The 26,555-nt window shown below is 35.4% G+C and overlaps 2 protein-coding genes across 2 annotated transcripts; one reads left to right on the top strand and one right to left on the bottom strand.

Annotated features, from left to right (window-relative positions):
- Positions 1–371: 371 nt before the first annotated feature.
- On the bottom strand, positions 372–3,486 carry LOC25486774 (cytochrome P450 72A68-like). Its single transcript, XM_013608494.3, has 5 exons — positions 3,204–3,486; positions 2,108–2,322; positions 1,574–1,818; positions 1,105–1,492; positions 372–991 (listed from the first exon to the last, which is right to left on the bottom strand). Exons 1-5 carry the CDS (start codon positions 3,484–3,486, stop codon positions 560–562), a joined length of 1,563 nt encoding a protein of 520 aa, XP_013463948.1. The 3' UTR covers positions 372–559.
- Positions 3,487–5,998: 2,512 nt separating this feature from the next.
- Positions 5,999–6,951, top strand: LOC120578365 (uncharacterized). Its single transcript, XM_039831045.1, has 2 exons — positions 5,999–6,718; positions 6,817–6,951. Exons 1-2 carry the CDS (start codon positions 5,999–6,001, stop codon positions 6,949–6,951), a joined length of 855 nt encoding a protein of 284 aa, XP_039686979.1.
- The last annotated feature ends 19,604 nt before the right edge of the window (positions 6,952–26,555 follow it).

Here is a 26,555-nt window from a genome sequence, read left to right as displayed (position 1 = left end):
AAATTATCCGCATTCAAGAGAGAAACGAGTCACAAGTTACAATGTATGAACATGTGTACCAATTTACATTCAATCAATGCAATTTAAGTTTGTTCTCTTAATTGTCTTTGCAATTTACTTGTTTCTTCTAAGCACTTTCTCTTATTTTCTTTTAGAAGTAACTTCGACGGATTTGACTGGGTTAAATTCGATAGTTATCTTCATACTTTTTCTAAGTTATTTTAGAACAATCATAAATTTCTGGAAAATAACAAACACAATATGTTAAGATTTACTGGTTGATCTTGCAAGTAATTAATTTTAAACCAATGATTGTTTACCAAAAATCAATGTACTGGTCAGGTTCTAATCACCCATAAGGAAATAATCAGTTCTTAAAACAAGTCCAACGGTCAAAAGCCCTTGAACTAGCTAATTCCAAAGTACTGTCTTAAAATAATTATTCAAATTTAAATTAAAAACATACACTATGAATATTAAAATTCAGATAAATCTAGATGACATAGAAGTTAATAGTTCCATTAAGCTCTAGGTATATGTTTCTTCTCTGATGTTGTTTTTATGTTTTGATTTTGCGTAGAATAACATGAGCACCATGTTGTGGCTGAACAGTAAGCACCACAGATGGAGCATGAGCATATGTTTGAGAAAGTTCAAATGAAAAATTCTGTAAAATCAATGCCATTGCCATCTTTGCTTCCAATAGAGAAAAGGTCTGTCCAATGCAGATTCTAGGACCTGCTCCAAACGGAAAATATGAAAATCTACCGTTTGTTGCTTTGGAAATTCCACCAGAAAATCTCTCAGGATTGAAAATCTTAGCATCATCACCCCATAGTTCACAATCATGGTGAATCAAAACAATCGGCAAGTAAACATCCATTCCAGCATATAATGTCAAGTCTCCAAGTTTTATATCATTCTCAACTTTTCGAGAAACGCCGGTTATAGGAGGGTACAACCTCAAAACCTCATACAAAATCATGCCCATCTATAACAAAACAATTGATGTTACCAAAAGTATTAAGGCTAGTATTGGAAGATATCATCTTAAACAAACATAACTAAGCTGCAATTAGAAGAAGATGAAATTAAAATACTTACAATCTTAAGTTTATTTAGTCCATCAAAGTCTGGTTTTTCATTGCCAAATATCTCTAATACTTCCTTCCGGGCACGTTCTTGCCAATCTGGGTGCCTACTCAACAACACCATCGTCCAAACAAGCAAATCTGAAGTAGTCTCTTGCCCTGCAATATGGAATAACATGCATTCCCCGACTACTTCTTCAAGACTCAATCCCATATTCTTGAAGTTTCCATGTTCTTTAATTTCTTTGTGGTTCGACTCTAGGAGGAGACCTAATAAGTCATTCTCAGTGGCTTCACCTGCCTTTATTGCTTTCTCCCTCTTGTTAATTATATTCTTAATAGTAGTTTCTATTTGTTTATCATTTTCATTTATCTTTCTATGATCAGCTGTAGGTAAAAACCTGCAAGTAAAAAGAATAGTCATGTAAAACTAGCATCTTAGTGATTAGAGAAGGAAAAATGAACTGGCACTATAGTCTTACCTCCATAAAGGGATTAAAGATTTCATTAGATTTTTCATTATAAGTTCACCTTGCTCTATTTGAAGTTGAAATACTTTTCTTCCTTCTTCATAACTACTTCCAAATGACGAACGAGCGATAACATCACTTGTCAAGCTCTGAAGGGAAGGCCATATGTCTATTTCAGAGGATCCATTTGAAGACAACGTTTCTTCCCAATTGCTAATCAAATCGTTGCAGCTTTTCAAGAATGTTGGTGTCATAATCTATGGTGTAATAAATAAGAAACATCTAAGAGTTCAAATAAACAAAACTATGTAGATTGAAGAAGTGTAATTTGCAAGATAATCAAAAACAAATTATAATTTTTCTGGCGTTAACCATCCGGTCCCTAGGAAAAGAAACCCTGGTAATCCGGAGTTCATCCGCGAGGTAAGGATAGCCTGACGAAGAATTGTTCTACCTAAGAATCGAACCCGGGTTCTCTCGAATGATTCATCATTGGTGAAGCTCATTAGTAGAGCAGTGCAAAAAAAATAAAAAAATAAAAATAACCTTCAATTTTTCCATGTGAAAAGCAGGGTTGATTATCCTTCTATGCTTGGTCCACTTTTCTCCTTCTAGTTTAACAAGACCGCGAGTTATTAACTTCATAAACTTATATTGAACCTTTGGGAACTCAGATATCTTGTTGAATACTTCTCTTATTTGCTCAGGTTCATTAAGAATCACCCATGGTTTTGTTCCAAACCAAATAAAAGATTTTTTCCCTGCATACAATGGGTGGAATATTAGTGAAGATCAATTGTACCACGGCATGACTTCAATGAGGTTGTCGCTAATCGGCTCAGGATGTTGATGATGAGTTCAATGATCATTATAGCTAGATTACCACATATGGTTCTGAGTAAATGTACGCAAACAACAGCTCTATTTTTACTGAGAGGGTTGTGTTAGGCCTCGACAGCCAACGTAAAACTTTGTCGAATCTCTATGACTTTCAATTTAAATATCTTCCATTAGTAAAAGTTTTTATGCAAGTTTTTTTTATAAAACTAAACTATTCCAACCAAATTCATCCAGAAGAATCGAATCTGAAACCTTGATGAGAAACACACTTCAAGGTCCCAAGCCAGCATCACCATACCAATCTAAGTGGGGTTCAATTGCTTTTTCCTTAATTTCAATATTTGTCAAAAATCAAAATAGCATGAAGTAGTGAAAGCAACTTGTTCTATAATTGTCATCCACACCAATTAAACAGTCTTGTCATTGTTTCTTTTATAGCCAACTATTATTTGTACTAGTGATCAAAGTAGACCAGACATAACTAATAGTTGTTCATATTTATCTTACTAAACTGATATGCTTGAAAATCATTAACTTAACTTGATTTAGTTGATTTTCATTTTCACACCACATCGAGATAAAAGTTGAAGTACTCGTGTGATGTTACCTCGGTTGTTAGAGACGTTGATTGCATAAATTTTTAGCCACTAAACTACTTGATCAAAAAAATAGATAAAAGTCGAAAATCTTTAGTAAAAACAGTCAATAAACTTTGACAGACAAACAAATTAGTGATAGGTTTTCTCTATCGCGTCAAATCAATATTGTAGTAGTAAGATTGAGTTTGAAAAAAGAAAAATACCATGAGTTTGAACAGCATGGTGAATGTAAGGAGCGACACGTGGCGCAATATCATCCGACAGATTCATGGGTTTGGATTGAACTTTCTTTTGCATTACAAAATAATCCTTTGCATCTCCAAGCAAAAGTCTATAAGGGTTCCCTTGAAGGCCTTGTTCTCTTAAAAGCTTCTCCATCTTCTTTGGCTTCAGCCACATCCAATTCAATACCCTCCATGCGTATACCAAACCAAATGTCACAGTGATGAGAATTATGGCTGAATTTGTTGTCCAAAATAATTCCATTTCTTTGTTTGTAATTATACAATCAAACTAAGTCTGTAATAAGTTTTTCGGAAAACTGTGAAATTTATAGAAAATTGGTATGGGTGGGCAGATGAAATGAATTGGTATGTGTTCTGATTTAGTATTTCTTAATTCCCTTGTCTTATTATAAATTACTTATTTAGAATATTTTATGTATCAAATTATGGTGAATTTCAAGATAAGGACTATCTTAAGCGTGTACCACTTAATTTAACCCTTAGATTAAATCAGTCTCCCTAATCTAATTACTCATCACTGCATCAGATCTAACTTCTTTCTTCTGATTCCCCATCGTTTTCTCTCTTCTTGACATTTGATAAATTGAAAATACAATATTGATGGCTAGAGCATAGAAAGAGAAAGGGGAGGAAGAGGCTAGAGCAAGAGGGACAAAACAAGTGTTATGTGGTGTGTAAAGTACACTATAGGATACAAGAGAAGAGATTAATCTGATGGCTCTGAATGTTTTTATAATGGTCCACCGGCGCGGGACTTGTTAGATCCCTCACCCTATAATCCATCATTATTGTCACTTTAAAATATCAATAAATCATTAATATTTTTTTTTTCCATTTAAAAAGAATTTGCATTTTTATATAGTCAAAGAGTCTAATATTTAGACTAACACATTATAAATGTAGATAAGTGGAAATTTCAGAGTTTGTATAAGTGGAGAATCCGATGTTCAAACCTCAACGTCTGCATACCAATATACATTGAGCTACCATTCAAGCTGCACTAACACGGCCATTAACGATTTTTCTACTAATATGTTTTTATTTATTGTATTTTATCTATCTATTTCATTAACCGTAATTAATACAAATATTTAGTAAATAAAACACATTATAAAAAAAAACACATATTATACTAAAAAAACATTTTATTATTAAAATTGCACGATTAATCATTTTCTTAGGTAACATACAAACCATAAATTAGGTTACGGCTTCCGATTCTTACGCTTCCTTGACAAAGTTAAGCTTAATTCCTTTTTATGGTTGAAAACAAATCAGGTTACGTTCTCGTACTATTATCATGACTGGTGTCGACACCTGCTTCTTTGTATGAGTGTTCATGTGTGATTCATCCTGACTAATAGTTTTGATGGTGCCATTTAGATATTGGCACTAGTGACATTGTAACTTTCTTAGGGTGTCTCACTTTCAACACGCCTTGTATTGGATGATTCACCTCTGTTTTTGGTAATATATATCATTTTGACTTCATAAAAAAAAACATACAATCCATAAAAAAAATTATCTTTAATTCGTATATAATAACATGTACCTTTTTTCCTAAAAAAAATAAAACATGTACCTTTTTGTTTCAAAAAAATAACATGAACCTTTTCATATTTTAAAAAAATAATAACATGTACCTTTTTGGTCTTTCCGCTTTGATTACAGATGCTGAGACGCGTGGAGCTCTTACGGGCACTAAATTTGTCGTAGGGCGCCACCGATATCTCATTTGTTGTTCGCTGATGACTGTTTCTTGTTTTTCAGAGCTGAAGAGGGTGAGCAACTGTTATAAAAAAAATATTCTTTCTCTTTATGAAACAGCGTTTGGGCAGGCTATCAGCTCACCTAAATTTGAGATATATTGTAGTCATAATGTTCCTGATCCGCTTAAGCAATCGATCACTAATATTCTAGGTGTTCAGGTAGTATTAGGCACAGGTAAATATTTGGGTCTGCCTTCCATGATAGGCAGGGATCATACGCCAACTTTTTCATATATCAAGGATCGCGTGTGGCAAAAAATAAACTCTTACAGGCTATTCCGTCATATTTATGAGTTTATTTCAATTACTGACAACTCTGATCGATTCAATTGAGAAAATGATGAACTCCCTGCACCAAAAATTCATGGAGGTATGGGGTTTAAAGACCTTACTGCTTTCAACTTGGCTATGTTAGGTAAGCATGGATGAAAGTTTATTACAGAACCAAACTCCCTTGTCGCGCGTATTTATAAGGCACGCAATTTTCCTTCACACTCCTATCTCACGACTCACATAGGACATAATCCCAGTTATGTATGGCGCAACATTTTGAATGTCAGATTTATTGTTCGTGGTGGGGCTCGATGGAGTATAGGTTCAGGTGTGTCTATCTCTATTCTTAATGAACCATGGTTATCCAATGGGGAGTGCATCCCTCGCGACATTCAGGGGGCTCATTTTGTCCAAAATTTTAATATTAACAGCTTGATGAATTTATATGATAAAATCTGGAATGAACAGGTGGTACGACATGTATTTAGTACAGATATTGCAAATAAAATTCTCTATACACCACTCATCTCTCAGGTTGATGAGGATAAAATTATTTGGAAAGCGAAACGAAATGGCAGGTATTCTGTGCGTAGTGCTTATAAATTATGTGTATCTGAGTTAGTCGACTCCTCTCATCTTTGGCATCTCGGTTTTTGGTCGGGGATATGGAAACTTAAGGTACCACTGAAAGTCAAGAACTTAGTCTAGCGTATGTGTCGGGGATGTTTACTGACTCGTGTTCGTCTGCTTTACAAAGGTGTCGTTTGCCCAACGAATTGTGCTAGTTGTGACTCGACACATGAAGACCTCCACCATGTATTTTTTGACTTTCCTTTTGCTATCCATGTTTGGAATCGGACTGGTCTTTGGTCTTCTATCCAACACGCTTTAGCTAGCATCACCTCGGTTGTCGAAGCTATTTTTTCACTATTGGAAACTTTGTCTGTGGAACTAGGCCAACAGCTAGCAACCGTTCTTTGGAGTATCTGGAAGAATCGTAACCTCCGTGTGTGGGAGGACGTCGCGGAAAGTAGTGCTATTGTTGTGGAGCGTGCTCGCAACATGGTTGAAGACTGGAATGTGGCTAATTCTCCATCTATATTAGCATCTGCGACTTCACAACAATTGTTCATCTCTACTGAAGGAGAGGTCTCTCCCCCGCCGCCACAACCTATCCCAAGGTGGAGAGCCCCCACGCCAGGAAGGTACAAATGCAATATTGACGCTGCTTTCTCTTCTCATCTCAACCGCACAGGTATAGGTATCTGTATTCGTGATTATGCTGGCATTTTTGTGTCGGCAAAGGGTTTGAGTTATTCCTGTTATGTTTCTACGGATGTGGGTGAAGCTTTGGGCTTGCACTCAGATTTACAGTGGTTGGATGGTATGCACTTTGATAATGTGGACTTCGAAACAGACTCTAAGCTGACGGTGGATGCTTTTCTGTCTACTAGGAACGACAAATCTGAATTTGGCTGTATTATTTCCTCTTGTCGTTCTTTATTTAGTTCTACTTTTGTTAACTCTAGGTGGAGTTTGTTAGGCGACAAGCTAACGGGATTGCTCGTGCTCTTGCAAGAGTGGCCTTGTTACTTGCTAGTCCCGCCGTTTATTATAATATACCCGATTGTATTGAAACTCTGATTATCAATGAAATGCTATAAACATGTTTCTTTAAAAAAAAAAAAAAAAAACATGTACCTGTTCTCCCAATTGTCAAAAAAAAAAATACTTTTCCTCTTTAAAATAGCTTGTACGTTTTCGTAAAAATACAATCAAATAACAATATGCAGCTCTCAAACAATTACCGTAACAAATTCATAAAAAAATAGCATAAATACCACGAAAAAGTTATTGTTACAAATCTGTTGAGAGAAAAAAAACAATATCGTAATCTTCTTATATATTAAAGTTAACACTGAAGCATATTTTAGCCCTAATTTTAACCTAAACCTATTGCATAAATTTACTGTTTTAACCCTGATGCTAAACTCCTTTGTTTAACCTTATTTAATTTTCCCCCTTCTCAATTTCTCGATACATTGTTTAACCTTATTGAATTTTCCCCCTTCTCAATTTCTCCATACATCTTCTTATATATTAAAGTTAACACTGAAGCATATTTTAGCCCTAATTTTAACCTAAACCTATTGCATAAATTTACTATTTTAACCCTGATGCTAAACTCCTTTGTTTAACCTTATTGAATTTTCCCCCTTCTCAATTTCTCGATACATTGTTTAACCTTAATGAATTTTCCCCCTTCTCAATTTCTCGATACATCTTCTTATATATTAAAGTTAACACTGAAGCATATTTTAGCCCTAATTTTAACCTAAACCTATTGCATAAATTTACTATTTTAACCCTGATGCTAAATTGCTTTGTTTAACCTTATTGAATTTCCCCCCTTCTCAATTTCTCGATACATCTTCTTATATATTAAAGTTAACACTGAAGCATATTTTAGCCCTAATTTTAACCTAAACCTATTGCATAAATTTACTATTTTAACCCTGATGCTAAATTCCTTTGGTTAACCTTATTGAATCTTCCCCCTTCTCAATTTCTCGATACATCTTCTTATATATTAAAGTTAACACTGAAGCATATTTTAGCCCTAATTTTAACCTAAACCTATTGCATAAATTTACTATTTTAACCCTGATGCTAAATTCCTTTGTTTAACCTTATTGAATTTTCCCCCTTCTCAATTTCTCGATACATCTTATATATTAAAGTTAACTAAACATATTTTGAATCAATTATACAAATTTCTTTCAACATAATTTTTGTATCTTTGTTAGTGATATATAATATATGAATTTTTAATGTAATTGACTCACGAGAAAAAGAGATGTGTGCAGTGCTTTTGGCAAAATCTCTTCTATTATTAAATTATAGATTGCTGCTCAATGTCACTAAAAATATTTTGAATCAATTATACAATTTCCTTCTATAGTTGTATTTAAAATTATGACATTAAAATTATAAGTTGGGACTGTATTATAAAATCTTGCTTTTGTCTACTACACTTACAATGTATATGACCCGTGCGGCAGCAGGGGTGGACGATCTAGTAATATATAATATTTTAAATTATAATAATTATAAAGGCTAAAAATGAATTTTTGATAAAATGATAAAGGTATAATTGAAAGAATAAATAATAAACTATAAGTTCAAACGCTATTTAAAATAGAGTCTGAAAATTAAACTATAGCGATTCCCTCGAAGGCCTTGTTCTCTTAATAGCTTCTCTATCTTCTTTATCTTCAGCCACATCCAATTCAATGCCATGAAATTATTGTGAACATATGAAATCAGAACCATGAAATTTATAGAAATTGGTATCGTTGAGCAGATGAAAATAAATTGGTATGTGTATATCTCTAAAATTATTTTGGTTTATTAAAATTATGTGTATAACTCTTAAATTATTATTCTTCACTTTATATTTAGGATAAGGAGATTGCATTGATAATTAATAGGAGAATGTTAACCAACACTTCCGAGGTATTGGTTAAGCACTACAAAAAGTAAATTTTATTTAAAAAGTAATGTAATTATTACTTGATAAAAATAAGAGTTTATATTTTTAAGACATAAATTATATTTATAGATTCGTTAACCAGTGTCTCGGGACATCGGCATCGGTTAACAAGACCTTAATTAATAAAGCAGGTACTACATCGTTCTCTTTATCCACGAGTTGCACGAGATGATGAAGTAGAGCGAGTACTGAATGTCTATCGAGGTACACGAGTTTGGTAATTTGTCTTATTGAATTCACTGAAGAGCGGAATCTTATCATTGACAAAATTCATATATGATTCTCTATTTTATTCACTTTTTTCTTCTTGGTTTGGTCATAGGCTAACAATAAACAATTAAAAATCCCTCAAAAAAATAAACAATTAAACATACTCCCACTATTCTAAAAAAAAATAAAAAAATTGTCCCAAACTCAGTGACCCCGTTTAATATTCAATGTAATACCTTGAACTTGAGGTGTAACACCCCGTTTTCCCAACATAAAAATTTCTTAACAATTATTAGAGTAAACATCATAAAACGGGATATCACATTTAAACGTAATCGTAAATAGTCAAATAACAATTTAACTTTCAACGAAATAGCAGCGGAATTATGTCATCAACCATAAATAAGTTTGGCACGCAGGCCTCGTCATAATATTTCAGTTAAACAACTTAAGCATAAATATCATAGTCAAATACGTAAAGGAAATGAAGCATGCAATCAACAACCCCATCCCGTTACGTTATAGAGCAACCTAAACGACTCAGTGAGGAACACGTCACTCACGACAGCAACACACCACTCTAAGCTCGATCACCTGCAAGTTACTCATACGAAGAGCAACATTTCCAAGCAGAAGGGGTGAGATTTCACAAAACAATAATATTAATCAATATAATTCAACAATCGTAATCAACAACATAAAACTTCAACATAAGCATCTTAAACATCATAGCATCATAGATAATAATATACCAAGTAATCACTTCATTTAAACATCATAAATCTCATAGCATCTTAACATCTTTCATCAATGACTCGACTATGCGACTTAGACCTCTTATATGCATGTGGTACCAATTCAGGGCATGAGCCCCCATCGTTATTTGAGTATTAATATACTTCCAGGGCATAAGCCTCCATCGTTAATTTGAGCTAATGCTCCATCGTGCTGAGTACTAAGCTCCAGGGCATGAGCCCCCAACATATGTATGCTAATGCATGGACTCGATCTCTTAAAACATCTTAATCATCATCTCTTAGGTATCCAATAATTTGGAGGTTCAACATCGTCTTGATCATCTTATATCAATTCATGCAACATAGTTAAATAACAATAGCAGCATAGGCAGATTGCAACAACAGTATGACATCACATAACGATATCAAATAAAAGCAACATTTCAATCACTCATTCATAACTCAAGTAATGCAATTAATCATTAAGTCACATCATATTCAACATTAACATTTCATAACAGCTTCACAGATTGCAGTTAACTCCTTAAATAGGTCACATTACTACCCAATGGTCCATCTCTAATCAAATTATGCGACACAGATCGCAACATCCTCACTTGCACTCAGTTCTGGAAGTGCTCGCGAGGCGAGAGCATCTGCTCGCCATGGCGAGTACTAGCCAGATTCCCAACTAATGTTGTTCTAAGCTAAATCAGGTTCAATCTCATTCTAAGTTATCATTTAATCTTTAATAAACATCTTTAGGCACTCAAAAACATCTAAGGTTCAACTCAAAAGTCAAAAGTACGGAATTCTACATGCTCTCTGGTCATGCTCGCTATGGCGAGTAACATTGTTCGCTGTGGCGAGCTGCGACGTGCAACTCGCGAGGCAAGGGTAATTGGCTCGCGTGGCGAGCGATGAACTTCATCACTCGCGAGGCGAGGATCATTGTTCACGAGGGCGAGCGATGAATATAGGCTCGGGCAGAAGTGCAGTTTTTACGAAAATCCATCATCTCACATGGTTTTAAGCCTAATTTCAATTCCAGAATTCATCCTAATCATATTATAAGGTCAAAGGACAATTTCTACATCAATCTAACCAATTTTCACCGTTTAATCATCAATTCTAACAATTTGACCTAATTCTCGACTTCTCCAATTCAATCCTATTTCTTGCTAAATACAACCAGATGGATTACATGATTAATAAAATTGCAGAGTTAGTCTCACCCTTACCTTGTTTGAAGAAAATCGCAGCTTTCCTAGGTGTTCTCCCTTCTCTTGGCTTTTTCTCCCTTTTCTCAAAAAACAGTCGTACGTACGAACTTTTCTAAAAACCTAGGTCTTTCCATTTTATATCTCTTCCTAAAATCTTATCTTGTCTCTCTTTCTCCCCCAAAACTCTCTAAAATCTCAAAACAGCCCCTAACTAAATATTTTATTTTATTTTCAAATCTTATTTTATTAAACAACAAAATAAGTCTCATCTCATCATAAAAATCATCATATCACATAAATCATCTCAAATCATCGTAAATCATACATATATTATATAAATATAATATAACTCGTCTAGACTCAATTAAATAATTAATTAAATAAAAGTGGGCGTTACAACCCTCCCCAACTTATATGATTTTCGTCCTCGAAAATTTACCTCAAGCAAACAACTCTGAATAAGACTCCAGCATCTTACTCTCTAGCTCCCACGTCAAGCTTTCACCAGTCGCTCCGTCCCAAACGACTCTCACAAGAGGTATCTCCTTGCCTCTCAACGTCTTCACTTTTCGATCATCAATCCTCACCGGTAAAGTCTCTACCGTAAGGTTGTCTCTTACTTGCACATCATCACTTTGGATCACATGGGATGGATCCGGTACATACTTCCGAAGTTGCGAAACATGAAACACATCGTGCAAATTCGAAAGATGCGGTGGTAATCCCACTCGATAAGCCACCGTTCCAACTCTTTCCGATATCTGATACGGACCAATAAATCTCGGAGTCAACTTCTTTGACTTCAAAGCACGTCCAACACCAGTCACAGGAGTGACTCTCAAAAACACGTGGTCTCCTTCTTGAAACTCAAGATCTTTTCTACGCTTATCATGATAACTATTTTGTCGACTCTGCGACGCTTTCATCTTCTCTTGAATCATCTTAACTTTCTAAGTAGTCTGCTGAACAATCTCTGGTCCTAAGACCACTCTTTCTCCTAACTCCAACCAACACAACGGAGTTCTGCATCTCCGACCATATAAAGCCTCAAAAGGTGCCATTCCAATACTAGAATGATAATTGTTATTGTACGTGAACTCTATCAACGGAAGATGACTATCCCAAGTTCCTCCTTGCTCAAGTACACAAACTCTCAACAAATCCTCTAGCGACTGAATCGTCCTCTCCGACTGACCATCTGTCTGCGGATGATACGCCGAACTCAATCTCAACTTAGAACCCATAGCCTCCTGCAAACTCTTCCAAAATCTAGAAGTAAATCTTGGATCTCTATCTGATACAATGCTCGAAGGAACACCATGCAACTTCACAATTTCCTTAATATAAATCTCTGCCAACTGGGCAACAGGAAAACTAATATTAATCGGTAGAAAATGAGCCGACTTCGTCAATCTATCAACTATCACCCAAATCGCGTCAGTCCCTCTAGGAGTATTCGGCAAACTCGTCACAAAATCCATGGATATACTATCCCATTTCCACTCTGGCACATCTAAAGATACCATCATACCAGCAGGTTTCTGATGTTCAATCTTCGACTTCTGACAAACCAAACAGGAATACACAAACTATGCCACATCACGTTTCAATCCAGACTACCAGAATATCTTCTTTAGATCATGATACATCTTCGTAGCTCCCGGATGAATACTCAAGCTACTTCTATGATTCTCTTCAAGAATCATTTTCTTCATCTCTTCATTGTCAGGAATGCAAATTCGACCTCGGAATCTCAATACACCATGGTCATCGACCTTAAAGTCACCATCTTCAGTCGGATTACTAACAACCAACAAGTCTACAAACTTGACATCAACTTTTTGTGCTTCTTTGATACTCTTCAGAAATTCACTATCAATCTTCAGCATTCCCAGTTTCACACTCTGAGGTGACCACTCACAAACTAAGCTCATATCTCTAAACTGTTCAAGCAACTCAAACTCCCTAACCATCATAGCGGACATACGCAATGTCTTCCTACTCAAGGCATCTGCAACAACATTGGCTTTACCTGGATGATAATTCAAACCAAAGTCATAATCTTTGAGCAATTCTAGCCATCTACGCTGCCTCATATTCAATTCTTTCTGATCGAACAAATATTTCAAGCTTTTGTGATCACTAAACACCTCAAACCTCGAACCATACAAGTAATGTCTCCATATCTTCAATACAAAGACCACAGCCGCCAACTCTAAATCGTGCGTGGGGTAATTCTTCTCATGAATTCTCAACTGTCTTGAAGCATAAGCCACCACCTTACCATCTTGCATAAGTACACCTCCTAAACCCAACTTGGACGCATCACAATATACCACGAAAGGTTCATCGGACTTCGGTAAAATCAAAACCGGAGTTGTCGTCAACCGCTTCTTCAATTCATTGAAACTGTTCTCACATTGAACATCCCACACAAAAGCTTTACCTTTACAAGTCAACTGCGTTAGCGGAAGTGCTAACTTGGAAAATCCTTCAATAAATCTTCTGTAGTAACCAGCTAAACCCAAGAAGCTTCTAATCTCTGTAACTGACTTAGGCGTCTCTCATTGCGATACCGCATCAACTTTAGAGGGGTCTACAGCAATACCATCACCAGAAATAACATGGCCAAGAAAACTTACCTCTTTCAACCAGAACTCACACTTAGATAATTTAGCATAAAGTTTCTTCTCTTTCAACACTTGCAAGACAATCTTCAGATGCTCAGCATGTTCTTCTTCAGTCTTGGAGTAAATCAAAATATCATCGATAAAGACAACTACAAAGCGATCCAAAAATGCATGGAAGATGCGATTCATATACTACATAAACACTCCAGGTGCATAGGTAACACCAAAAGGCATAACTTTATATTCATAGTGACCATACCGCGTTCTGAAAGCTGTCTTATGCATATCTTCATCTTTTACTTTAATCTGGTGATAACCTGATCTCAAATCAATCTTGATGAAAACACGTGCACCCACTAACTGATCCATCAAGTCATCAATTCTCGGAAGTGAATACCTATTCTTGATAGTTACTTTGTTCAACTAACGGTAATCGATACATAACCTCATACTACCATCTTTCTTCTTTACTAACAAAACGGGCGCTCCCCAAGGTGAAACACTTGGTCTAACAAACTTCTTCTCAAGCAAATATTCTAACTGTTTCTTCAACTCAGCTAACTCGAAAGCTGACATACGATAAGGTGCCATCGACACCGCTTCGTTCCAGGAACAAGATCAATAGAAAATTCAACTTCTCTCTCTGGAGGCACATCAGGAATTTCATCTGGAAATACTTCAGGAAAATCGCTTACCACTTGTAGCTTATCAATCACTGCTTGATTCTCAATAGATAAGGAAGCCATCAACGAAAACATCAAAATACCATCGCGTTCCAGTTGCTTCAGCTGCTTAGTAGACAAGAACTCTGCACCACTTTCCTCTTCGACTGAGGAGAAATACACTGACTTGCTAAAACAATTAATGTGAACATGGTTGTATTCCAACCAGTTCATACCCAGAATCACATCCATACCGCTCAAAGGTAGACAAACTAAATCCATCTCAAAATCACGACCAAACATAGACAATGGACATTTCAAATATACGAGAGAAGTAGTCACCGAACCCTTAGCTGGAGTTTCGACAACCATCTCTCCATTCATATCAGACATAACAAGACCCAAAGTAGAAGCATAATCGAAAGCAATAAAACAATGCGTAGCACCAGTATCAATAATAGCAACTAAAGGAGTATTATCAATATAACATGTACCTCTGATCAGGCGATCCTCATTCTCGGTCTGAGTACCAGTCAAAGCGAAAACTCTACCAGTAGTCGGCGCCTTCTTAGGCTGCTTGCACTGAGAACCAATGTGACCCTCTTCATTACAATTGAAGCACACAATGTCATTATGTTTGCACTCAGCTAGTGCATGACCCTTCTTACCATATCGGAAACATCTTTTTGCCTCTCCCGGACAAGCATTGCTCTTGTGGCCTTTCTCACCACAATTAAAACAAACAATCTCAGCAGGAACATCCTTCTTCCTTGGCCGCCTATCTTCGACCATCCTCTGTTTGCCCTTATCAGCAGGGGCGCTATAAGGCTTAGGGCGACTCTGCTGGCCCTTAGTCTTCCGCTCATACACAACCTTGTAATGAGCCTTAGTGTCCTCCTCATAAATCCTGCAACTGCTCACCAACTCAGAGAGAACTCGAATCTTTTGGTAACCAATTGCCCTCTTAATCTCAGCTCGTAAGCCGTTCTCAAACTTGATGCACTTTGAGAACTCAGCAGTGTAATGCGGATAGAATTTTGCCAACTCCACAAACTTGGCAGCGTACTCAGTCACGGACATGTTTCCTTGCTTCAGCTCCAGGAACTCTATCTCTTTCTTCCCGCGAACATCTTCTGGAAAGTATCTGTTTAGGAACTCCCTCCTAAACACAGCCCAAGTCACAACAGCACCGTCTTGCTCCAAAGTAGGTAGAAGACTAATCCACCAATCATCAGCTTCCTCAGCCAACTGATGAGTACCAAAACGCACCTTCTGAACTTCGGTGCACTGCATCACACGGAAAACTCTCTCAATCTCCTTAAGCCACGTCTGGGCTCCATCAGGGTCATATCTTCCCTTGAAAGTAGGAGGATGATTCCTCAGGAAGGTTTCCAGCATCCTCGACTCAGCATTCCCACCAGCATTTGCATTAGGCTGTTGCCCCACAGCTTGAGCTACGGCTTGTAATGCAGCAGCTAACGCAACATCGTTTCTTCCAGCCATCTCTGAGATTCTACACAATAGGTAACAACAACATAAGATAGTAATACAAATATTACTAAGACTCGACACGACTCTTCTAATTGGCCGGACGGACCGACCTGCTCTGATACCAATTGTAACACCCTGTTTTCCCAACATAAAAATTCCTTAACAATTATCAGAGTAAACATCATAAAACGGGATATCACATTTAAACGTAATGGTAAATAGTCAAATAACAATTTAACTTTCAACGAAATAGCAGCGAAATTATGTCATCAACCATAAATAAGTTTGGCACGCAGGCCTCGTTATAATATTTCAGTTAAACAACTTAAGCATAAATATAATAGTCAAATACGTAAAGGAAATGAAGCATGCAATCAAGAACCCCATTCCATTACGTATCAGAGCAACCTAAACGACTCAGCGAGGAACACGTCACTCACGACAGCAACACACCACTCTAAGCTCGATCACCTGCAAGTTACTCATACGAAGAGCAACATTTCCAAGCAGAAGGGGTGAGATTTCACAAGACAATAATATTAATCAATATAATTCAACAATCGTAATCAAGAACATAAAACTTCAACATAAGCATCTTAAACATCATAGCATCATAGATAATAATATATCAAGTAATCACTCCATTTAAACATCATAAATCTCATAGCATCTTAACATCTTTCATCAATGACTCGACTATGCGACTTAAACCTCTTATATGCATGTGGTACCAATTCAGGGCATGAGCCCCCATCGTTATTTGAGTATTAATATACTTCCAGGGCATAAGCCCCCATCGTTAATTTGAGCTAATGCTCCATCGTGTTGAGTACTAAGCTCCAGGGCATGAGCTCCCAACATATGTATGCTAATGCATGGACTCGATCTCTTAAAACATCTTAATCGTCATCTCTTAGGTATCCAAGAATTTGGAGGTTCAACATCGTCTTGATCATCTTATATCAATTCATGCAACATAGTTAAATAACAATAGCAACATAGGCAGATTGCAACAACAGTATGACATCACATAACGATATCAAATAAAAGCAACATTTCAATCACTCATTCATAACTCAAGTAATGCAATTAATCATTAAGTCACATCATATTCAACATTAACATTTCATAACAGCTTCACAGATTGCAGTTAACTCCTTAAATAGGTCACATTACTACCCAAGGGTCCATCTCTAATCAAATTATGCGACACAGATCGCAACATCCTCACTTGCACTCAGTTCTGGAAGTGCTCGCGAGGCGAGAGCATCTGCTCGCCATGGCGAGTACTAGCCAGATTCCCAACTAATGTTGTTCTAAGCTAAACCAGGTTCAATCTCATCCTAAGTTATCATTTAATCTTTAATAAACATCTTTAGGCACTCAAAAACATCTAAGGTTCAACTCAAAAGTCAAAAGTACGGAATTCTACATGCTCTCTGGTCATGCTCGCTATGGCGAGTAACATTGTTCGCAGTGGCGAGCTGCGACGTGCAACTCGCGAGGCAAGGGTAATTGGCTCGCGTGGCGAGCGATGAACTTCATCACTCGCGAGGCGAGGATCATTGTTCACAAGGGCGAGCGATGAATATAGGCTCGGGCAGAAGTGCAGTGTTTACGAAAATCCATCATCTCACATGGTTTTAAGCCTAATTTCAATTCCAGAATTCATCCTAATCATATTATAAGGTCAAAGGACAATTTCTACATCAATCTAACCAATTTTCACCGTTTAATCATCAATTCTAACAATTTGACCTAATTCTCGACTTCTCCAATTCAATCCTATTTCTTGCTAAATACAACCAGATGGATTACATGATTAATAAAATTGCAGAGTTAGTCTCACCCTTACCTTGTTTGAAGAAAATCGCAGCTTTCCTAGGTGTTCTCCCTTCTCTTGGCTTTTTCTCCCTTTTCTCAAAAAACAGTCGTACGTACGAACTTTTCTAAAAACCTAGGTCTTTCCTTTTTCTATCTCCTCCTAAAATCTTATCTTGTCTCTCTTTCTCCCCCAAAACTCTCTAAAATCTCAAAACAGCCCATAACTAAATATTTTATTTTATTTTCAAATCTTATTTTATTAAACAACAAAATAAGTCTCATCTCCTCTTAAAAATCATCATATCACATAAATCATCTCAAATCATCGTAAATCACACATATATTATATAAATATAATATAACTCGTCTAGACTCAATTAAATAATTAATTAAATAAAAGTGGGCGTTACATGAGGGGCTGGTTGTTTCTATAATATATTTTGCTTAGTTTCTTCAAAAAAAAATAATAATAACCCATTTACAGTCGGCCTAGTTGTTGGCTTGGAATTTTGGAGTTTGCTTCTTCCAAAGTCTCAGGTTCCATTCCCTCTGGTGCCAATTTTGGTGGGCTATGTACATATAAAGCTTGCTCTGACTTTAAATGGAGCCCCCGCAAGTGGGCGGTGTGATTGGTTTCTTCGGATTAGTCAGTTCTTGGATCGGATACCTAGTTTTCAAAATATATATATATATATATATATATATATTCAATGTAATATTAATCACAGTTTTTCAATTGTATCATTTATTTAATAATATTTGTATCATTCTCAATTTTATATATTCCAATTTATTGTTATGATGAGGTTAAATACATCAATACTTACTAGGCTTAATTACACTTTTTGTCCTCGTGTTTTGGCTTACTCACGAAACTGGTCCTGCCCTTTTAAAACAAAACAAAACGGTCCTTCAATTATCATTTTTGTTGCATTTTTCGTTCTACCTCCTATTTTCAAACTCTAAAAATGCAGAGAAATGACAGTTTTAGGCGGTTTTAGACCTACCCCTATGCTCAACCATGAAATCAACAAGGAATAAAACATGTGGGCACAAGGAATCTATTCTATTCAGCATGTACACTAATAAAAAAAACCTAATTTGAAACATATCTTAGAAATTAGGGTTTTTTTTGGTTAGTGTGTTGAATAAAGTGGATTCTTTGTACCCACATGCTTTATTCCTTGTTTATTTCATGGATGAGCATAGGGGGTAGGTCTAAAACTGTCATTTCTCTGTGTTTTTGGAGAATAAAATGGGGGGTAGGACGAAAAATGCAACAAAAATGATAATTAAAGGACCGTTTTGTTCTGTTTTAAAAGGGCAGGACCAGTTTCGTGAGTATGCCAAAACACGAAGACCAAAAGTGTAATTAAGCCTACTTACTAATGATGCTTTAATAAAAATATTTGTTGCTTAAAAAAAACATTTGTTTATCATTATTTATAAAAACAAAATTATGGAAAAGTTAACCTGTGCCCTTAAAGCACAAGTTAATGAATCAAATATAATATGAAGGTGAGAAAAACACAAGAAGGGGGAGTTGAATTGTGTTAACTTTTTGTCGTTTTCTCCTACTGAAGTCACTGATCAGAAGGAGATATAATTCAGCTTCTGAAGTGATGATCAAAATCTAAATGCAGCGGATAAAAATAGAGAGAGATAGAGAAATGAAAGACACAAAGCAATTATAAAGGTTCTTTCCACAAACTGAAACTAGTCCTGTCCCCCTTGCACTTCCAACCAGAGTTAACTAAAAATGTAATATCTGATTACAACTGCTTACTGCGAAAACTAGCAAGAGACTTAAAACTACTCAAGCACAACTGCAAGAGACTTCTATTCAAACATAATTACAAAGAAATATGTTTGAGGTTGAACACTTGATATACAATCAGTGGTGTGCACAATACAAATCAGATACAGACTCTTAAAACTCTAGAATTTCTAAGATATGGAAGTTGATAAGAAATTCTAAGTGAACTTTGATGTGGAAGAATTTCAGCAGAGTTTTGGCACATGTAAATTGTTGTATGAGTCTTGCCATTCTCTAAGTCTTCACTCCTTTATATAGAGGTGTGAAAGAGACGTTGTTGATTTCCAGCACATCAAAAAGAGTCGTTTGAAGCTTGATCAAATCACCAATGATCTGTTGCCCGATTTGGTTATTGTCCTATGAAGGATCAATTTCAAATCCATTCCAAGTAAGGAGGAACACCGGTGCAGGCACAACTGTTGTTCTTGTACTATTGCAGACACAAAACTGAGTAGTGGAGGTAGTGGTTGTACACTTCGTACAATTGTATTTTCCAACGTTCTCCAAAGAATAAGCATCCAATGCCTTCAAATTCATTTGAAATAGTCGTTGCTTCATTCTTCTAGTCTTCTGGAATGATAGGCATGATTAAAACATTTGAACAGCCTTTGAAGCTTCAATTCTTTCAGCTTCTGATGATCTTCAACTCCTGATGATCTTCAGAGCTTCTGATGATGTCAGCTTCTGGTGAACTTGCTTCTGATGAGGTGCTTTTGATGACGTCTGTAACACCCCGTTTTCCCAACTTGAAAATTTCACATATAATCACATATAAATCAGAGTATTTTCAACATAAACGGAATGCCACGCTTCTTTTCATAAATCATAAACATAATAAAATAATTATTTATCCTTGAAATTCAACGACATATCATTTATTACATCGCAGCGGAATTTATTCAACATTTAAACAACTTTGGCACACAGGCCATCAATGTAGAATTTCATAAAATTGTTCCAACAACATGTTCTTAAACTTCATAAATAATACGTAAGGAAAAGAAAGCAATAACAAATTCCCATCTCGTTATGTATCAGAGCACCTAAGACACACGTGAGGGAAAGTCCACTCACGATAGCAACTAAGAGCAACTATTCTCGATCACTTGCAGTTTACCCATACGACAATCTCAATAATAATAGGTATATAAATCATCGACTGTATTTAACAACCTAATTAACAACGGATAATTCAACAATCTTGTTTCATACTTTATAAACATTAACAACACCTACAAACTCAACCAACAACAACGACAACAACTCAACCAACAACAACTACACAACGACAAATGCGACAATGCACATGCATGTGGTACCATTTTAACGCGTTTGAATGAACGAGCATTCTCAGGGCATAAGCCCTCAACAATTTGAATGAACTAACATTCACAGGGCATGAGCCCTCAACAATTTGAATGATTAAGCATTCACAGGGCATAAGCCCTCAACAATTTTGAATGACAAGGCATTCACGGGGCATAAGCCCTTAACGGATTATGAGTATGCAATGGACTCAACTCTGTGTATATCAACATACAACTCAGCAACATCAACGACAACAACAACTATGCATAAATAATTATGACTTACTCCACAACTTGGTCAACTTAATGATATTAATAATCAACAACAGCAGAGACAGCAACATAAGCAACTTGCAACATAGCAACATTAATAATAACAACTCAAATGATATAAACAACAATATTTTCTATATCATACATTTTCCACATAATATATGTAGCTTAAATTAACCAACAACATCAATTATATTAGCTTAAATTCACTGAAAGGCTATACCTTTATAAACAACTTCCATTCCTACCCCAAGGACCAACTCATGAACTCATTAGACCCTTTATACAAAGTTATTTCTTTCCTAAAAACATTTCTAGATGGTTAGGATAAGCTCCCTACACTTAGAAAAGTCTGGAAGCATTTGGAGTGAAGAAAATTGCATTTTAAAACTTTCTGGTCAGGCAAAATCAAAGCCCAATTTTTCCGCATCGTAGTACGATTTTTTTTGTGTTGAAACACCCCAAAATCGTAGTCCGATGCCTAAAATCGTAGCCCGATTGCTGCCTGACAGACAACATCAGATTTCACGTTTTCGTGCGTAAAATCCAAACCATTAACCCGTTTTCGATGCCGTTTTCGCCTACACGCTCTTGACACTTAGATCTATCATAATCTACAGAAAAATTCAAGTTTCAACCACCCAAAAATCGATTTCCCAAACCTCACATAATCTCTTATTTGCAAAAACGTTTAGACTCCGACTTTTCAAGCGTAAATTCCAATTTCCATCGACCCAAACCCTAAAACTGATTGGAAACTTAGTGTGTGATTAATCTGCAATCTAAACATCCTTTATCACCCTAATCCATCAGATTACCTACTTCTTCCAACGATTCAATTCTACATTCTAACCCTAATTCCCAAATTCATAAACAACTACATGTTAAATTAATTTCAGAATTTACATACAATATGATTATTGAGAGTTAGCCTCACCCTTACCTTAATTCTGACGAACGAAGCTCTACAATCTCTCCGGTTCTTCACTTGGCTCTTCTCCCTTTTTCTCCCCCAAAAGCTTGTTTTCAAGTGAAATGTTTTTCTGACTTCTCAATTTTCTAATCCCTTAACTTAACTCCCAATTATTTTAATTAAATCCACATAACTCTCCTTATTTCTAATTCAGCCCCTAAACTCCAATTATTTCTAATTCCCACATATTCTAATAAATAATAAAAATACATCATTTAATAAAATACAACACACCACAAAATCAACGTAATTCATATAAGTCATATAAAAGACTTTAAATCATCCAAAATCAACCAAAATATTTAAATGAATAAATAGGGCGTTACAACGTCAGCTTCTGATGTACTCCAAAACCACTTGTCTTAAGAACCTCTTTTCTTCAGATGCTTCAAGCTTACTTCTTGTACGTTGATTCCATTGCTCTCATTTGTTCTTCCAGAACATGTGCTTTAAAAGAGACACTAAATTTTTGTCTATGGTCCTGCACACTTGAACAAATATTAGCATATCTGATTGACAATTTTTAATACCTTGTTATTGTAACGCCCTCTTTGAATTATTTAATTATTTAATTGAGTCTAGAATTTATTAAGATGAGTTTATATTATATTTATATGATATGTGTGGATGATTTTATGAGGAGTTGTGACTTATTTTATTGTTTAATAAAATAAGATTTGAAAATAAAATAAATATTGAGTTGAAGGGATGTTTTGAGATTTTAGAGAGTTTTGGGGGAGAAAGAGGAATAAGATAAAGTAGATAGAGGAGATATAAATAGGAGAGACATAGTTTAGAAAAACAGTACGTACGATCAGTTTTTGGAGAAAAGGGAGAAAAAGCCAAAAGAAGAGCAAGAGACCTAGAGTGCTGCGATTTTTGATTCTAAGGTAAGGGTGAGACTAGCATTCAATTCTATTAAGTTGTATAACTCATATGATTGTATTTAGCAAGTGTAAGATTGAATTAAAGAAGTTGGAAAATTAGGGTTAATGAGAGAAATTGAGAATTAATGGATGAAAAGTTGTTAGATTGATGTAGAATTTGTTTACAGACCTTAGATAAGTCATAAGATGATTACAGGAATCAATGTTAGGCTTAAAACCATGAGAAATAGTGAATTTTCGTGAAAACTGCACTTCTGCCCGAGCCAACATTCATTGCTCGCCTCCCGAGCTATGATCCTCGCCATAGCGAGTGATGAACTTTATCGCTCGCCTCTCAAGCAAGTATTCCCCGCCTCGCAAGTTGCACCTTGCAGCTCGCCATAGCGAGCAGATTCAGTCGCCTAGCGAGTGTGACTAGTGAGGCATCATGATTTCGTAGATTTGACCTTTAAGTTGAACCTTAGATGTTTTTGAGTGCCTGATGTAACACCCCGTTTTCCCAACTTAAAAATTTCACATATAAATCAGAGTATTTCAACATAAACGGAATGTCACACTTCTTTTCTTAAAATCATAAACGGAATAAAATAACTATTTATCCTTCAAAATTCAACGTCATAATATTTATTACTTCGCAACGGAAATTATTCAACTTTTAAACAACTTTGGCACAAGGGCCTCAACATAAAATCTCTTAAAATTCTTCCAACAACATGTTCATGATAATTCATAAAGTAATACGTAAGGAATAGAAAATAGCAACAAAATTCCATCCCGTTACGTATCAGAGCACCTAAGACACACGAGAGAGAAACCTCACACGACATCAACTATTCTTGGTTACCTGCAAGTTACCCATGGTGGGCAACATTTCCAAGCAGAAGGGGTGAGATTTCACATTCAATAATAATAAGCATATAATTCATCAAAAGCATTTAACAACTTAAACATCATCAATTAATAATAATAATTCTTCATATAATACTTCATTAATAGCTCAATCAACTTCTAGTCATCATTAATATCATATTCATCACATCATATACATTCATCATATAACAACATAAACAACACAACATAAAGATCATCTCATAACGGCATAAACAACACATCATAAACATCATCTTATAACAACATAACATCACATCATAAAAATCATCACATAACAACATAATCACCACTTCATAAAAATCATCGCTTAACAATATCATAATCAATATCATAAACAACATCATAACAACATCATAATCAACATCATATAGCATCATAACAACATAACAACATCATAATCAACATCATATAGCATCATAATAACATCATATAATCAACATCGTAAACAACATCATAACATTATAATCAATATCATAAACAACATCATAACAACATAACAACATCATAATCAATATCATAAACAACATAGCAACATCATAAACATCGTATAATCTTCATAAGTACTTCATTAACAACACTTGTGTAGAAGACAACTCAACAACTTAACAACTCACGGATGACAATCCATCAACAACTTAACAACTCATGGATGACAACTCATCAACAACGACTTTGACTCGGCAACGCAACTTCGACTTGACTATGCAACTTTATCTTCTTAATCATGCATGTGGTACCAATCCAGGGCATCAAGCCCCCAACATATTGAGCGTAAATAGGCTCCCAGGGCATCAAGCCCTCAACTTATTTGAGCATTAATATACTCCCAGGGCATCAAGCCCTCAACTTAATTGAGCAAAGGCTCTAGGGCATCAAGCCCCCAACGTGTTGAGCAAAGGCTCCAGGGCATCAAGCCCCCAACATGAATAAGTATGCATGGACTCAACAACTTACAACTTGGACAACATCGACAACTTAAGACTCCAATACTTTGGAACGACAACTTACAACTTAGACAATATCAACAACTTAAGACTCCAATACTTTGGAATACGTTGGAACGACAACTTACAACTTTACAGCTTAGACCAACACCTGCAACTTGATCAATATTCAACAGCAACAGAAACAGCACAAGCAATTCACAACATAACAATATTAATGAGAAGCATCAACAACTTAAACATCATACATTTTCCACATAAGGCATATAAATATTTCACATAACCAACAACAGCAACATAGGCAGTACGTAAACATCTCAAGATATAACAATATCAAATGATAATCAACAACAACTTAAACATCTTATATAATTCACATATTGCATATACAAATATATTACATTACCATCAACATCAAATCATATTCATCAACATATACATTCATATAATAAATCATCAATCATGAACAACATTATTTCTATATCATACAATATTCACATAATATATGTATCTCAAATTATTCAACAAAGATATTCACGTCCAACCAAATTAGATCCATCACAACACATGTTAAATACTCCTAAACCCCTTAATTAAACTCCTAGTACTTCTAGTTTTGAGGTTTGGAATCATTCCATAAGTTTTGGATTAACTTAGAAATAGTTATGCTGAATTTTCATAAAATTTCACTAAGACCTACTTGGAGTATTTTCATCATATCTCAAGAACCAAAAATCATTTTCATGTCAAACCAAACCTACTCGAAAGCTAACTCAATTATCTACAACTTTCATGTGTACACCAAAGGCCAATTCAAAACAGAAACGTGTGAAAAAGACGCAAGAACATGAAACAGGACATGCTGTCAGAGAGCAATTCGGGAAAAACTCATTTTTCACCCCAAAATCTCAATTTTAACTTCTCTATGCCCAAATTTGATCCGAAAACTTGTCTAACCATTTCTATACATGTTAAGGAACTCAAAACCACATAAAAGATGACCCAAAACATTATTTTACAAAAATCACATTTTTCACAAAAGTTCTCAAGAACAACAAAAGTTCACTTCAAGCTCTATGGTTAAGATTACTCAAGGTTTCAATCATATAATCATCAATTTATCACTTTTAACTCTAATTCCAAAATCCTCAAAACTAAACCTACAACATATTAAATACAATTTTCAGAATTAAAACACTTAGAATTATTGAAGGCTAGTCCCACCCTTACCTTGGATTGATCGACGAAGGACTCTACTGCTTTCTCTTCTCTAAAAGGACATTAAACAGAAGAGGGATTATGGTCTTAACAACACTCTTAATTCCGAAGGGACAGAAGGGAGTAGAAAAAGAAGAAAGACTCGTCAACACAAGTCAAAAGAGGGAGAAGAGAAGAAAAGCACATGAAGCATCAACTGTGAATTTCGGTGGGTAGAATGCACTGTGTGAGTTCTCTATTTATAGAGATAGTTTACAACTAATAAGTGAGAAACTTTGGAAACAAGTAATGCACCTGTTAGATCTAGTACTTAAATATCTCAATTGAGTACCAAAATATATTATATTAAGTACAAAAAATATATTATTCAGTACAAAAATATATTATTGAGTATCAAAATATATTTCAAAGCATGCACTAAAATATATTAGATTGCCTACCAAAATATTTCAGATTTTGTTGCAAAACATTCTAGTTCTCCCCTTTTATATAAATCTTTAACCTACTTATTTGCTCTTATATCCAAATCTGCCCCCCAAAATCTCAATATTCTATTCTAATATATATATATATATATATATATATATATATATATATAATATTTCTATAACAAATAACAATTATATCTC

The sequence above is a fragment of the Medicago truncatula genome, chromosome 2 (genome assembly GCF_003473485.1).
Source record: "Medicago truncatula cultivar Jemalong A17 chromosome 2, MtrunA17r5.0-ANR, whole genome shotgun sequence".
NCBI lineage: Eukaryota > Viridiplantae > Streptophyta > Magnoliopsida > Fabales > Fabaceae > Medicago > Medicago truncatula.
This window is presented reverse-complemented; position numbering and strand designations above follow the sequence as displayed.